At 56.8% G+C, this 16278-nt stretch overlaps 1 protein-coding gene across 11 annotated transcripts in view; it reads right to left on the reverse strand.

Moving 5' to 3' along the window:
• Nucleotides 1-16278, reverse strand: part of PTPRF (protein tyrosine phosphatase receptor type F) — an 85643-nt gene that overhangs the window by 68187 nt on the left and 1178 nt on the right. For all 11 annotated transcript variants that reach the window (XM_036086098.2, XM_036086091.2, XM_036086090.2 and 8 more), the window contains exons 2-3: nucleotides 10409-10485; nucleotides 3620-3755 (exon numbers count right to left, since the gene is read on the reverse strand). In XM_036086098.2, coding sequence (XP_035941991.1) covers nucleotides 3620-3710 — 91 coding nt within the window. In that variant the 5' untranslated portion in view covers nucleotides 3711-3755; nucleotides 10409-10485. The remainder of the gene's footprint in view (nucleotides 1-3619; nucleotides 3756-10408; nucleotides 10486-16278) is intronic.

The raw sequence follows: 16278 nt of genomic DNA on the forward strand, positions 1-16278 counted from the left end.
GAAAGCAATCTGCCGGAAGCGCCACAGAGGGCAGAGTCTAGGCAGGCCACCAGGTCCTACCCACCCGGTGGCCCTGCCTACCCATAAGGCTGGCAGGGCGGGGGTATGACATGACACACACACCCCCTCAGCTACGCAGGACCCCGCCCCCCACCCCACCCTCACCCCTACCCCTCCAGCTGTGGGGCATCCTGCTCTGGGCTCTTATGATTCCAAGTCACTGGGCCGTAACCAGGGCCCCTGCTCAAACCTGATCACCTGTGCTGCATCCCTACCTCTGTCCCATGCTGCCTGGGGACAAAAGGTTTTCACTGTAGCTCTCTCATGAGCTCCATGGAGAAGCCCAGGGCCATTAATGTCCCCCCGACCCAATCTCATCCCATTATGCACCACCCCCCATTAGCAAATATCCAGTCACCCTTCAGGGTTCCCTTCTTCCAGGAAGCCTCCCGGCGCCCGAGCCAGGTGCTTAGGTCGCTACCTCTGAGCTGGTGCCGCCCCCCGACAGAGCACACGCTGGAGTAACTCGAACGGCAGGGTCCGAAGGCAGGCCTGTGTGGACACCTGGCACCTGACTCGCCCGTTAGAGCAGCAGAAACCTCTTCCTGCTTGGGACCACCTCCAGACCCACAAGCCGCTCCCCTTGAGAAACCACGAAGCCCTGGGCTCGGGAACTGCCCAACCCCGCGTGCCTGGGTCTCCACTGGAGCTGACTCGGCATTAACGCTGGGGCCTCTGGGCTAACTCTCGGCAGCTGCTTCTCCACCCTCCTTCCCTCCGCTCCCCTCAGAGGCCAGCGCTCCCATTCATTTGTCTCGTTAAGAGGCCTATAGAAACACATTTGTCCGCTCCGCGCTTCACTGCTCTGGTCGTCAATTCTCTGGGGCGCCTGCCCTACCTTTTGCAGCAGCTCTGTCCACGTTTGCCCACTCATCCCTGGCTAGAAGTCTCCCAAGCCCAGCCTAAGCCTGGCCACAGTGGAAAGGGTACAGATCCAAAAGTGTATTTAGCAGGTCCTTAAGACCCGGGCCAAGGTCCCCATAGCTCCCAGCCCAGTCCCCACTCCCATGGCTGTCTGCCTGGGAGCAGAGCCCCACTCACCCTATTTCAGCATCTCCAGCTGATTCCTACCTTCCAGACCCTGGTCTTTGGGTTCTGGGTCTCAAGGGACCAGCATGGAGGTTCTGGGACTCTGCTCCAAGTATTGTTCCACTCTGCCCCCCAAGTGGCACATGACCCAGACTCCTGGAGGAAGTGTATAGGAACTGGTCAGGGAAGAGGATGAGGAAGAGTGTTCCAAGCAGAGGGATCAAAAGGAACAGAGGCCTGGGAAGTGCATGGGCGACAGAGAAGTCAGCATGGCGGGATTACACGGCAGGGGGGCAGAGTGAAGGATGAGGTTGGTAGAGGCTGGAAAATGCAGGGCCTTGAGAAGCACTGAGACCCCTAAGCTTGATTCTGAAGGCAACAGGGGAGGAGAGTGAGAGATTTTATTTTATTTTAAAGATTTTATTTATTTGACAGAGAAAGAGAGAGCACAAGCAGGGGGAGCGGCAGGAGAGGGAGAAGCAGGCTCCCCGCTGAGCAGGGACCCCGATGTAGGGCTCGATCCCAGGACCCTGGGCTCATGACCTGAGCCAAAGGCAGACGCTCACCGTCTGAGCCACCCAGACGACCCATGAGGGATTTTAAACTGAGGGGTGACACAGTCAGGCTTCCGTTTTCAACCAGACTTTTACTTTGGAAGAATGGCTTGTGAGGGAACGGAGGCAGGGAAGCCATGGGGAGGCAGTTGCGTGTGAAAGCCCAAACAAGAGCGAGGGTGGCTTGGGTGAAGGCAGCGGAAGGGAAGGTGGATGCATTCCAAAGATGTTTAGAAGGGAGAAACAACAGAAGCTGGCGATGGATTAGATGTGGGGTATGAGACAGGGAGGAGGCCCCGGGTTCTGACTTGGGTGGTGGGGCGGGTGGTGATGCCATTGGCCAGGAGAGAGAACACAGAAAGAGGAACGGGTTTGGGGGTATGAGGGGACACGTTATGGCATGTTCAATCTACAGCAGGAGGGGAAGGCAGCTAGTCTCCCAGGATGTGTTGTCTGAAAGCCCAGCTGGGCGCTCCTCCCTCAGCCCTCAAGCTCTTGTCCAAAGGCCATGAGAGTGTCCAGGGTGAGGTTGGGGAGCAAGGACAGGACTTCAGTGTCCAAGGGCTACTGACCACACCTGACTGTTGACAAGCTTTTGCCTCCCTGCCAACGTCAGAGTCACACCCAGTGACTTCTACCCCAACCTGCCTCTGCAGGCTCAAGCTCTCCCCAACAGCCCCAGCCAGGCCTGGAGATCACCCCCACCAGGGCCTGCACCTCAAAGCTTCCACTACCCCCCTCCCTCTGCCCCCAGGAGGAAGGCCCTCCCCTTCCCCTGGCCCTACTAGCCCCACCAGGGCCCCTCCTCAGAGGACAAAGGGCGGGGTGCCCTGGTCCCACCCCTCTCCGGGATCTGGTCCTGAATAATTAATGAGCCATTAGGAGAAAGGGCCTGGGTGGGGCAAGGAGAGAGATCTATGCCCAGATACTTGGAGTGGGGGGTGATGGAAGCCCTGTGGCCCGCTGACCCCCAGGCTGACCCCCACGTTGGCCCTTGGCCACCTCTGGGCTCCCGACAGGCTGGGAACAGCCCCTTCCCCCAGGGACCTTGGCTCCGACCTCACCCCTCCCAGTCAGTGTGCAGATTGGCTAAATCGGCCCTGTGCTCCGCCTCCCTCCAGTAACCAAGCAGTGGTAACCATGGTGACGGGGAGGGCTGCGGCCAGTCTTGTAGTGCCAGGCAGGGGGAAGGGCGGCAGGAAAGGGATGAAAGTTCGGAGTTAGATTTGGGCAGGGGACGATCCCACTTCCCTCAACACACACACACACACGCACACACACACACACACACACACACGCACGCACACACACACACACACACACACACACAGCCCAGCTTCCTGCCAGCCAGGTGCAATCTTCCCCCCATTCCCCAGGCTGAGGGGCTGGGGGAAGGAGGATGGTGGGGAAGGGGTGGGGATGGTAGATGGTGGGGAAGGTAGTGGGGAAGGATGGTGGGGAAGGGGAAGGAGGGGCTCAGTGTTCCCACATGTGAACCCCAAGAGTCCGGCCCAGGGAAAGGGCTATGGTGGCTCTGGCTTCCGACCATTCCTTGGACCTGTGGACTCAGCCGGCATCCCATTCACACACCTATGTACATTCCTCGTGTGCCACCCCCTTATTCCCACTCAATTCTGACATGGCTCACACTGGGTCTTCTGCACAGATCTGCAGTGGCAGACATAGTACACACCTAAGCACGTCACCCAATGACCACATGAATCCTGGACATGTCTCACCCCCGTTCCATAAAACGGGGTCACACTTAGCCATGCTCCACCTTGCAGTGCCTTAAGAGATTCCACAGGATGCTCCTAGGAAGCATGGGGCTGGAGTACTTCTTGTGTGGGGGGGGTTCTCTAATAGTAGGAGGTCTGGGAAGGTGTCTTACAATCCTGCCTCTCATAGTAGCTGCCCATGTCCCCCACCCTAGGATCCTGCTGGGAGGAACGTGCAGCTTGAGGGGTCAGACTTACTGTCACCATGGGCACCTGCCACCAAACCAAGCATCATGAGCGCGGGCACAAGGGGCACCATCGTCTTCCCTGGGGCTGGCTCAGGGGCCATCCAGGGCTCTAGCACCACGGCCAGCCACAGCCCAGGACAATCCACCTGTGATGGAGAGAAGGGCACAGCCAGTTAGCTGGTATCCAGCGATGACCCTATCGCCCACCTGTGCCACCTCCTGGCCCCCACTCACCACCCAGACCCTGCTCATCCTCACTGACCATCCAGAGCCCGGTTCCACAGACACACCGCCCTCCTCGACTTTGGACTGTGCAATGACCAACCGGACCCTGGCGACCCAGGCTCCTCACCGATCCCCTCTTCTCGGTGACCCCAAGGATAACCCAATGGTCACACTGTAGGGAGACAGCACAAGAGGCCTTCAGGTCATTCTCTAAACCTGAGTAGCAGGGCAGGGGGCCACTGAGCCCAGAGGATGTACAGGGCTGTTCTGTCCCAGATTGTGAGTTTCCAACTTGCCTCCGGAAGGGGACAGGAATGGGGAAACAGGGTCAGAAGACACAGACACACACAGACAAAACAAAACAAGACAGAGACAGAGACAGGGAGCAGTGAGAAGGTAGCAGACCCATGCAGGCCAGGGACTCTGGAGTCCCTGGGGCATCCCATTGTCTCTTCTCTCCCCAGCAGGGAGGGAGGAGGCAGTGGGCCAGACCCCGCATGCTGAGTACAGGCCCCAGAGCACAGACTTGTTCGCAGCAGACAGAATCCAGGTATCAGAGGCTTGAAGCCAAAGCCACAACCCGTCCAGGCTCGCCAGGACGTGCTCTTGACAAGTCAGAGCTGCCCCGCCTGGCCACCCTCAACCTACCCAATTCCCATGGCACCTTCCCACTCCAAAAGGAAACCACAGGGAGGCCCTGGTGTGGCCAGGAATGGGGGTGCTGGACCCTCAGATTCCACCCACACCTTCTCTGCCCTTGCCCTAGTGGCCTAGTAGCTTCCGGGAGCTGCTTGCTCAGAACTGCCTTCCAGACTGAGACCGCCACCTGTGCACAGGGAAGACTGTGTTTGGGATTGGCTGAATGCCTCCCAGGCCTTTGCTCCTCGGGCTCCTCCACCAGGTGTGCCCTCCGCCGTCTGCCAGGCACCTGTGTGAAGCTTTCACTACGATACACTGCTCTCACACCACAGCCCCAATGCTGGACCCCCCACCCAGGGGGCTTTAGGGGACCCACAACAGTGTCCACCAGCTCTGCTCACACTTCACTCTGAGCAGGTGGCTGGCACATGAGAAGTCCCTCAATAATGCTCTGAAAGCACACCCGGACATAGAGGGGGCAGGGGGTGATGATGAACATACCCTGGGGCCCTGCAGGGGTCCCATGGACTCCGGTGGGAGAGTCTAGGTTAGAGCCAGGTCCCAGCTGGCCCACAGTGGTAGGAGAATTTGCAAGGAAGTGCCAGGGCCAGGGAATGTGAAGGGGCAGGGCTCAAAGATGGCTCTGCTCCTGCCTGGAACTCGATCTCAGGTCTCAACCGGGACAGCCAGAGGTCCTAAGACCGGAGGACAGTAGGTAAGCAGAGGTGCTAAGACAAAACAGGCAGGACTGTGAAGTGGGGCAGGGGCTGAGCACAAAGGGCAAAGTGCAGGAGATGTTCTTTGTCCCAAGAGCTGGCAACGAGTCTTAGACAGCAGCTGAGAAGCAAAAACAAGAAAGCTGAAGGGGCACGATGGGCATCCGGCCCCACTGACACCATGCCTGGGGTTCCACTCAGTGATCACAAAGTTCCAGTGGCTGAGACCCGGAGAGAGGAGGTCCCCACCACGATGCCCGGTACGGCCGGTCTGGGAAGGAGGTCCCCTAGCACCAAGGCCCTGTCTGAGCTTGGTCACCACTGCACTGAGGTGAAGCCACAGCACCAACCATGGAATTAAAGTTCTCAGCAGACATGCAGCGGCGAACTGCCTGGCCAGGCTGCCACGGGGGCACGGCCCCCTGACACAATCATCCTGTTGTCCTGGTATAGACACCGTGGGTTTACGGCTCAGTGGTGTGTTGTTGCACCAAAAGACAGGGGAAGAGGGGCCTAGTCCAGCTATCATGGGGTACAACAATAGCATATGCACAGAGGTTTCGTTCCCGGGTGCAAGCATTCTGGGTATGCACCCCCTCCCTGGGTAGACACCATGGCCGCGTAAGCCACAGGAACACACACCATGGGGGGCAGATCTCCCTGGTACGAACTAAAGGCGATAAGGCTACAAAGAAGAGAGGTCACGGAGGCACACATGCTTGGAACTGTGAGCATGGGTTGGAACCCCCCAGGACGATTCTCACGGCGGGCGGCATATCCCTGTAGCGGCCCCGCTACAGTAATCAGAGCACCGTAACTCCCAGGGGGGCACATCGGGGAGGTGTGGCTGTCCGGGCCAGACCCCACCGGAAGTAGAGCTGCCTGACGGACGTTACCGGGCCATAACCTGCCAGTACATTATTGTGGGGGTGTAACCCCCCAACACAGACATCATGGGGTGTGAGTCCCCAGTACAGGCATCGAGGGGGCCTAACTCCAGAACAGAGGTCCTGTGGTACAGTCTAGAATGAGATTCCGGCCATGGGTGTCAGGAGAACTGGGGCCTCTGGTAACCCCAGCCCCGGTGTGGGAAAGACAAGTGACACTAACCTGGGGACTCCAAGGGCTCCCTATGTCTCTGAGTCTGGGATACTAGCACACTATTCAGATACAGAAAGCAGGACAAAGGTAGAGAAGTTGAAAGCAAAGACATCCCCTCTCCGAAGAGCTTCTCCCAGAGGTGCATGGACACAGGGACATGGCTACCCAGAGACCGGAGACACAGGGAACGCATGGACACGGACACATTCTTCAGGAAGTACTCCGGCAGGCACACTGCTGTCCAAGCCGGGGCTTCTTGGGTCACCAGCTCCCAGTGAGAGCGAGCTGCTGTCCACCCCAGACTCAGCAAACACAGCCTGCCTCCAGCCCTGGGCCCCGTTCCTCCGAGTCTTGGATCCCTGGGCCTCGCCTTGGTCTAGACCTCGGCCCTGTCCCCACCCCGGAGTGCTCAGGGTCACCTGTGGGGAGAAGGTGGGAGAGGAGCAGGGAGGTAGGACTAATGCTAACCTTGCTGGGGTCGCCGAGAACCTTCTGAATCCAGTGCAACAGTGTTAAGAGCTGAGTGTCCACTTCCCCCAGCATGGCTGGGTGAGTCTGCGTTTCTAACAACTGAGATGAGAACAAGGCCTGCACTCTTGACATTAACGAAGGCTTGTCTCTGAAATGCACTGTGGGCCACTGGCTCCACCACGCTGACATACTGGGGCAGGAAAACAATTCCATACCGTACGACATTATAGGAATATAATTGGATGGGATTTTTCCACATTCAGAACGGTTTTGATATATCCTTTTCCTTTGCTATGTCAGTGTAAAGCTGCCAAATGCCCTTTCTTGGGAAGAACTGTCCTTTATTCTCGAATTGTGTTTTAGTGTTAAAATGTCCTTTCTTGTATGCAATAAGGGTGATAACAGATAGCAGTATTTTCTATAATGTCCTTACTTGGCCAAATAAAAAATTGCCATTCCCATATCTGAACCCCAAGTACTCTTGGAAAGTGTACTGGTTTGTGAAATCCAAGAGCCTGCGAGTCACTGCTCTGAGGAAAAAGGGCCAGGCACCACACCAAACCACAAGATTCAAATAAGAATGCCCTGGAAATGTATGGAACACAGAGGCCATGTCACCTCCATGCAGCCCAACCTAAGCACCCCTGTCAGCCTCAATGGGTTCCCCCACCCGAGAGACCATGTTATGCCAGAGACAGTGGGGGGGATCCCTGGCTGGAGAACAGCTGGGATCATTCTGAGTCCTCTTCATGAATATGCAAACACAGATTGATTTGTTTCCCTTGGGCACGTGTTATTATTCACAAATATTAATTAGTCTCCAAATACTACCTGTTCCTACAGCTCCCCCACCCCCAGACCAGGACCCTGGCTCCCCCGAGGCTGGGGCCCCAAAATGGACATCAACAGGAGGAGGGGCACCCAGGGCCCCCCCCCCAGAGGGGCCGGCCAAGAGGAGAGACCAACACTTGGGCAAGAGGAGCCGGAGGGCAGGGAGGGCAGGGAGGGCAGGGAGGGCAGGGAGAGCCGGGAGCCGCTCACGGTCAAAGCCGCGGGCAGCTGACCGAGCCCTTTTGTCATGTCCTGGACAGCTCACCGCGTGGCACTGCAGCAGCAGCCGCGGAGGCGGAAACAGGCCTTGTTACACTTGGGAAGGAAAACCAACATGTTTCCAACTCTCACCAAACCGACCGCGGGATTATGACGGGAATAAATCAGCCTCAGCCTCGACCCCGGCCCCGGGGAAGGAGGCAGCCAGCAGCAGGCAGCTTCCCTCTGCCAGCCAGGTAGCCAGAGTCCGTGAGCACAGCCTGCAACAGCCCGCCCGTCCTCCTACAGCCGGGCCCCCTACCCTCTCGCAGCCCTCGGCTTCTTGGGCTCCCCGGGGAATGGAGGGGAAACTTAGGAAGCGCATCCCAGAGTCTCTCCAGGGGGCACGAGGTCCAGCAGAGGCTCAGCTGGGGGCAGAAGACCAAGGGGACGAGCAGAGGCACCTGCCTACACCTATAGCCCTACCAAGCCACCAGCCCTCCAGCTTCCTTCCTCAGGCAGCGGAGCCTCCCTGGGGTGAATGCTCACCAGCACCTCCAGGCCTCGGCACCTGCTGATCTCTCTACCGGGAGGAACGCCCTTCTCCTGCCCCCAGCCACCGACTCACCCCTCAGAACTCAGCTCAAGCGACCGTCCCTGGTTTAGTGAAGGCAGCAAGAGGTGGTGTTGACCAGGGGTTCTCAATCTAGAGTGATTCTGTAGCCGCCCCCCCAACCCCCATGGGACATCAGGCAACGTCCGGAGACATTTTTTATCGTCGAAACTGGAGGTTGGGGGCAAGTGCTACTGACATCTCATAGGGAGAAACAAGGGATGCTGCTAGATATCTTACAGTAATAGGCCAGCCCCCCGCAACAAAGCATTAACCGGTCCAGAATGTCAATAGTATTAAGGTTGAGAAAACCTGGTAGAGACAGCAAGATCCTTTGCTGATGTAGGCCAGGGCCTACCCCAGAACCCAGGCCCCTATGAGCACCTTGGGCATCCCAGCCTGGCTTAACCCTTGTATCAGCTGTACCTGGGCCTCAGGATCCTAGAGCATCCTCCCCTCCCCCTCAAAGTCAGCCTCACCTCCAGAAGCCAGGCCTTACAGCACATCTCCCACACCCTTTCACACAGGCCATCAGCAAGCGGCCTCTCTACAAGACAGAGAACTCTGCTCTCAGGCACCTTTCCCGCTGAGAATGGGCTCCCAGGTAGGTCAGACCCAGCATCTGAGGACGGAAAAGTGAAGGGACACATGCCTCCCCATCTGACCCTTCCCACCTACGACGCAGCCTTCCTGCTGCACCATCTACATGATCCCAACGCCCATCTTGCCACGCATAGGACTGGGCCCCTAGCAGATCCCCAATACATGCTCACCCCCTTTTCCTGTCTAGGCCAGACCCATCTCTCACGACCCTCCTCATCAGCTGACCATGCAGAACTATTCAGGCGGCCCTACTGGGCCCTGAGCCAAGGGGCAGGGAGATGAATGAGAGAGCCATGGGCTGGGCCTTCCAGGAGCTTACTGAATGATGGCTGAACCAGAGCTCATCCTCCCCAGTACTGCCCCTCCTCCTGGTCCCCATCTTAGTGACAAGCACTACCACTGACCTGGTCTCCCAAGCCAGCCAATCCTCCTCAAATTCTCCTCTTTCTTCACCCCACACACCCCAACTGGTCAAGAAGTTTGGGCCTCCACTGCCTCCACTCCAGCCACAGCATGCTAGTGAGACCTCAGGAGCACGGACCTCTTCAGGGGGCTTCCTGCCTCAGGTTGCTCCCTGTCTGCCCTGCACACAAACCAGTGCCCCCGCTGGCTTACAAGAACGCCAAGGTGATCATGGCCCTCAGGTGCATTCTGCTGCTTGATTCCACAGCAGACACACAGATAATGTTTCGGGACTCAATGGATGGGCAAGTGGAGAGATGGATGCACGGATGGTGCTTTTCTGCTTAAGATCCATCATTGTCTCCAGATCACCCTCAGGAAAAAGTCTAGAGTCTTTAGCTGGACATCCAAGGCTCACCATGATCCATCTCCAACCCCAACCCACCTGCTCTGTGCTTCTGGCAGAAAGACGGAAGTGAAAGAGACAAGGAAGGAGGTGCCCGGATCTTGGGAGTGCCTTGCTCTTTCTACCACAACGTACAGTTGATGGGAACAGACTTTTCTCCAGAAACACAGTGAATGGAAAAGCAGACAGATCCCAGTGTAAGTCCCAGAACGTCACCCAGAAGCCTCTTTTGCACCTACAGCAGCTGACGAGCTGTGTATCACTCCCCACCCACCTCCATCAAGCATTCTGGCCAGAAACCAGCCACCATCCTTGACACCTCCCCTCCTCCCTCATGTCCCACATTCAGCCCTTCACCATGTCCTATCTCCTCCACGTCCCTAAAAGGCACTCACATCCCTTCTCTTTGCCTCCATCACCACCTCCCTGGTCCTTCACCATCGCTCAGCCATGTGCACACCGGACCGGGTCACGCGCCTCGTGGCAACCCTTCCACGGCTCCCCACCAGTCTGCATCACAATCCCAGCTGCTCAGCCTGGCCCACAGGACCCCTCTATGCCCCCGGCCCCTGCCACCTCTTGGGGCACACTCACCAGGTCTCTGCTTGCTCACGTCAGTCACTCTTGTACAACCAGCACTGAGGGCAGGGCATCGGGGTCTCCGCTCCTTCCTGGAGAGAGAGTAAAGCATGAGAAAACACCAAGAATTTCATCACAGCAGAGTAGATATTGACGCAGAAAGACATTCAAAACCTGCTATTTATGACAAAAAAAAAAAAAGTAGGTTTCGAAACCATTCGTGCAGGACATTCCCCATTCAGTAAAAATGCCCATCTCTTTACTCGCTCACTCACTCTTTTCAGGACTCCTGAGCATCTACTATGTGCTGGGCTTTTTTCCAGGTACCCAGCATAGAGCCATGAGCAACACACAGACTGAGGCCCCCACTACCCCTGCAGCTAGCCCTCCTGAGACCCCCCCAGCAGAGCAGAAGCCCTGCCCACCTCTGCAGCCCCACTGGCCCAAGCTCTGGCCTGCCAGCCAACCACAAGAACTTCCTCTTCTGATCTTCAAATGTGCCACATTTTGTGCAGTCTCCAGCCTTGTCAGTGCCCGAAACATGCTGCCCACACGCTTCTGCCAAGTATCCCTTAGATCTCAGAGCCAATGGCACTTTCTCAGGGAGGCCTTCCATGGTGACCCAGACTACATGCCTGGACCTTGCCTAGGAGTAGTGACGACAAATGTCATGAATTATATTTTTTTAATTTTTAAAAAGATTTTATTTATTTGTTTGAGAGAGAAACGGAGAAAGAGAACACAAGCAGGGGCAGCGGCAGAGGGAGAGGGAGAAGCAGGCTCCCCGCCGAGCAGGGAGCCTAATGTGGGGCTTGATCCCAGGACCTCAGGATCATGACCTGAGCCGAAGGCAGCCATTTAACCCATGGAGCCAGCCAGGCGCCCCACAAATTATTCTTTTATACAATTACCGAGTCATGACCATAAGCCTGGCGTGTGCCCGGCTCAGTTCTGTAGCCCCAGCACCCAGGAGAGAGCAGGTACATGGTAGGTGCTCCATCAGGACGTTAGGATATGACGAATGAGTGGATGAACACATGAATGAGTTCAAAGAAAACACTGCAGCTTGGAAGATCCACACCAGCATACGCGTAGCCTTCAAAGAAGCTTCAGCAGCAATATTTATTTTTGACTTTCTGCTTCTCTATAATTTTTAAAATGAAGGTGTGCCCCTGGATGCCCCCTCCCCTGGCACACACACAGCCACACAGCCCAGCTCTTCCCTCTAGAAGCGTGGGCACCGTCCTGGGTGGGGGTGGGGGTCAGACATGGAGCCAGCCAGTCTCGTCCCCACCTCGCCACAGCTCAGCGACTGGGCGCCACTGGGGCCCACTCAGGGCAGGCTGCACGTCGCAGTGGGCTTCTTTTCAGCCTCCCATCCCCACAAACACAGCAATTCCACCGTGGCTCCTCCCAAAACGGACACTCAGGGACGGGGGTCAGGGAGCGCCCTCACCAACTCGAAGCCAGCCTCCTGCACCTGGGAATCGTCCTCCCTTGAGACTGACCACCTTTGCCAGCATGGGGGAACGTCCTCATTGACGGGAGGCTCATCATAACGGACCAAGACGGGCCTCGCCGACCCACCACCATCCCGTGCTGACCCTGCAGCTCACCCTCTCTCTGGCCTCCACTGGCCTCTGCCCCTGCCCGAACCAACAGCCCTGGCCCTCAGGAGGGCTGCACACCTCCCTCCCCAGGTCCACTGAGTTTCCACAAGGTTCCCTGTGGCCGCTGCTCCCAGCACACAGGCTGCTGGGCGGGTCTGGCCAGACAAACCAGCTTCCATGTCCTAGACTCAAAGGCCGGTTTGTCTAGGGACGCCCGCCGGGGCCTCATGCTGCCAGATATGAGGCTGTTGGCTCCTCCATTGCTCAGGGACCCTGGGGCAGAGGGACAGGGTCTGAGGCGGAGAATGGGGAGGGTCCCTAAGCCAGCTGGCACTAGGAGCATGACCTAAACTGACCAGGAAAGGGGTTTATGTCCCAAATGGCCTGGAGGTGGGTCAGAGAACAGACAAAACTTTGCAATGGGAAAGACCTTAAAGCACACAGAACAGCATGAGGGCAGGATTCTGGAACAGCCAGAATAGTACCTGGCATCACACCAGTCCAGGATCAAACGGGCCCCAAAACAACCTAGACAGGCAATCAGAATCACCTCTCACATTCACCAGCAGCAGCTCCCAGAACCACTCTAGACCCACTCTGGCACAAACCCAGAACAATCAGGACCACCAGATACACTCAGAAGGCCAACTGGAAAGCTACTTGGAAAGGGTCTGACTGATACCGAACCCAAGTCTGGAATCCCTGGTTGGCCCCCAGAAGGGCCTCAGAAATGGTGAGGTTGGCAGCAATGACCAGGATCAGGTAAGAGTCCTTGGCACCCACTCAGGGCTGGCCCCCAGGAGGGCTCTTGGTCATGTGCCACACCTGGAGCCCTCTCTGGCAGCAGGACAAGGAGCAAGTTGAAATCTAGAGGAGCAGAGACACCGGGGCCCCTCCAGAGCAGCTCCCAGGCAGGCCCTATGGCTACGCCAGAACAGTCCCCAGAAGTAGCAGCTAAAACACTGCCGAGGAGCAAAAACCACCGTTCTCTGATGGGGGGGGGGGGGGGGGCACACAGAGACCGGTGCATCTGGACTTCATTAGACACCCAGGGCCCAGGTGGGGTGGGGGGAAGGGGGGACTGAGCACACTGAGGCCTCTAGTCTCACACCAGCCCCCCAGAAGGTCAAATACACCTGAGCAATACACACAATCCCATAGATGATGACGAGGGCAGGCAGCTTGGGGCCAAGCATTCTCCTTGTTGAGCTCCTCCAACCTGCGAACCTCAGTTCAGAATTGCAACTACTTAACAAGGTATTGTTTTAAAGGCGCCCCCTTGCCAGCCCTCACCCCGTGATTCTGATGAGGGTGGATCTGCACCAGCCCCGCCGATAATTTCAATAATGACTACTTGCTAATACTATTGAGGTATCATGCTTACTAGAGGCCAGGCCCTCTTCTAAGTACCTCCTGCATATCCAGCCTTAATCCTCATCACAACAGCACGAGGCACGGAATTGTCTTATACCCACCTAACAAAGGAGAAGACGCATTCAGAGACGTTAAGCAACTTGCTCAAGGTCACACTGCTCCTTAGCCGAGGGGCACCTCAGCAGTTTGGAACCAGAGCCTGCACTAACCACTGACGAGCACGGCTCAGCACTCTCTCAGCCCCCTCCTGGATGTCTCCTCGGCCCGCACTGGAACTCAAATGTCCCAAGCATCTCAAAGACAACGTGTCCAACCGCGAGCTCGAGTTCATTATCCGCCCCCTAAATCTACCTCTCCTCCCTGTCCCAGCTCAGTGAGGCTGCAGGGCCTTCAGGAAAGGCCCCACCCAGTCACTCCCAGGAACCTGGACCCCTTCCTCTTCCTCTCTTCCACCTCCACATCCAATAAATCATCCTGTCCTCATAAATGTGCCTTCTAGTTGTTTCCATGCTACTGCCCTGTCCAAGCCACCATCACCTCTCACCTGACTTACCCGCACCCTCCTCACTGGGCATCCTGGGTCCATCCACTTCCCATAACCACAGAATCCTCTTCCGGAAACGTAAATCTGATCCTAGCACATTCCACCCCTCCCCCTCCCCCAGCTTTAAATCTTTGGCGGCTCCCTTCTGTGTTCTCAGAGTAAAGTCACAGCTATTTACAGGACATTAAAGGCCCTCTGGGATCTGCTATACCTTAGAATACCTCAAGACCTCTGAGTCTTCACCCACACTATTTTCTCTGCCTGGAGTGCTCTTTGTTCAACTGGAAAACTCCTGTTCATTCCTCAAAACCCACTTCAGATAGCCCCTTCTCGGTCTCTTCTGGAAGTCATCTGACTTTGACCCCTGAACTCTCCCTTGCCTCATGTGGCGGCAGCTTCCCCAACCTTGTGATGTCTGCTCAGGACCACAGCTGCTTTAGATGAACTGACGCTGAGCTCAACCTCAGCAGTTCCTGAGGGGAGGGCTGCCTCTTCCGCACAGCTGCTAGTCCCCTCGGAAGCAGGGCGGCCCGGCTGAAAGTGCCTAGCCCAGGGTCTGGCACACTGTCGGCAATCAATAAGAGGTTAGTGAATTGCTCTGCATTCCCATGATGCAATCTGTTCCCCCAGGGACCATGAGCTTCTCAAGGGCAGGGCCCTGGCTGCAAGCTGGGCCCAAGCACACAACAGTGTCGGTCACACGAGGAGGGCCTGCCACTGCTGATTACCCACTGCCACAGCTCCCTTGGATGCTCACAACAGTCCGGGCTGGATTAGCTGTCCCATTTCACAGGGGGTGAAACTGAGGCGCAGGGAGGAAGAAGCTGGAAAGTGCAGAAGCTGTGACATGTGTCACAGTCTCTATCAAAGAGGCCTGGGTCCCACTTGCCCCTGACTAAGGGCCCTCCACACTGAACTCCTAGTCAGGGCTGATGGGAGACAGCAGGGAGATCATAAACCACCAGGGCCAGCATTTTGCTGCATATCAATCCAATTCCCAAGAAAAGCTTTTCAGCCGATCTACTCTTCCTGCAGCCATCCCCCTCCAACTGCTTCACCAGCCCCCAAATCAAGGCCCTGGACACCACCCCATGCTCACAGTGTGAACAAGGCTCAACAGAGGGGAGGTCAGGAGCTGCAGGGAGAAGGACAAGGAGGAAGGAAGGAATAATATTAAAACAATTTCCTTGCTAAGGGAAAGAGCAACTGGAGAGGAAAACCAAACTACAGACACGTTTCAAATCACAAGGGGGAAACTGAGCCAGCCAAAATGTGCAAGAAAATGTGTGCAGGAAGAGTGCGCTAGACTGTGAGTGTGCACACACCCTTCCCCGGGATGTGCAAAGGGGTGCTATGAGGGCACAAGTGGGCACACAGAGTGGTGCATGGGCACGCAAGCCCAGTAGATGCCTGAGCTCCGGCTGCGGGGCAGGCCCCCGTGTGCAAGTGTGAGGGCAAGAAGGCAAGTAGATGTGCAGTGTGTGTGTGTGTGGGGGGGAGCTCATTGTGGGAATGAAGGTGTGTGTGTGTGTGTGTGTGTGTGGCCTGTGCCCGGGGCTGCGGATGTTGGGGGCTGTGCTTGGGGAGTTACACCTGCTCCTTCTTGAAGCCCTAGGCTCATTCATATAATCAGTGAAAAACAGGGATTTTCTTGCTCCCTGAAGCAAGAGTTAATAAGGCGCCAAGCATAGAATTTTCTGAGATTTCCTCTCAGAACCCTCCTCTGGATCCCATCAGATCTCTGATGCCTCCCAAAGGATTCTTCAGCAGATCCCTTCCCTTCCCAGGGGATCCCTCACCACTGAGGATCCCCCAGAAAGATCCTCCTGGATCTTTTTCTAGGCCTCCCACCCCAATGCACTCCCCTGGATTTTCTGGCCAGATTCCGCACCAGGTCACTCTGGATCCCTGCCCTTGTCTCTTCAGGAACCAAAGTGAAGCCTTCATCACCAACACTCAGCAGTCCAGTCTCCCAGGCTCTGCCTGGCCGCCCTCAGGGGAATCCAGAGAATCCCCTCCCTTCCAGTTCACAGCTCGGGTACCGGGCTCCCACCGCCCAACCTGCTCCACCTTGGGGGCCCTGCACTGCGCGGGGCGGGGGGGGGGGGGGGTCGTTGAAATGGGGAGAAAGCCTAGCCCCTCCCCCACCCTGGGGATGGAAGAACCAGAGAGGCGGCATTCCAGAGAAATGAGGAGGGGGCCTAGCAGAGCGCGGGCAGAGATCCTGGTCAGTGGGAGACAGAGACACCGAAAAACCAATAGGAGACGAGAGAGAGAGAGAAAGAGAGAGACCCAGAGATGGGGAAGGGAGTACAGAGAGACGCGGGGAGGAAGAACAGAGAGGCCCGGGGAGGAAG

Source organism: Halichoerus grypus, chromosome 5, assembly GCF_964656455.1.
Source record: "Halichoerus grypus chromosome 5, mHalGry1.hap1.1, whole genome shotgun sequence".
Lineage (NCBI taxonomy): Eukaryota > Metazoa > Chordata > Mammalia > Carnivora > Phocidae > Halichoerus > Halichoerus grypus.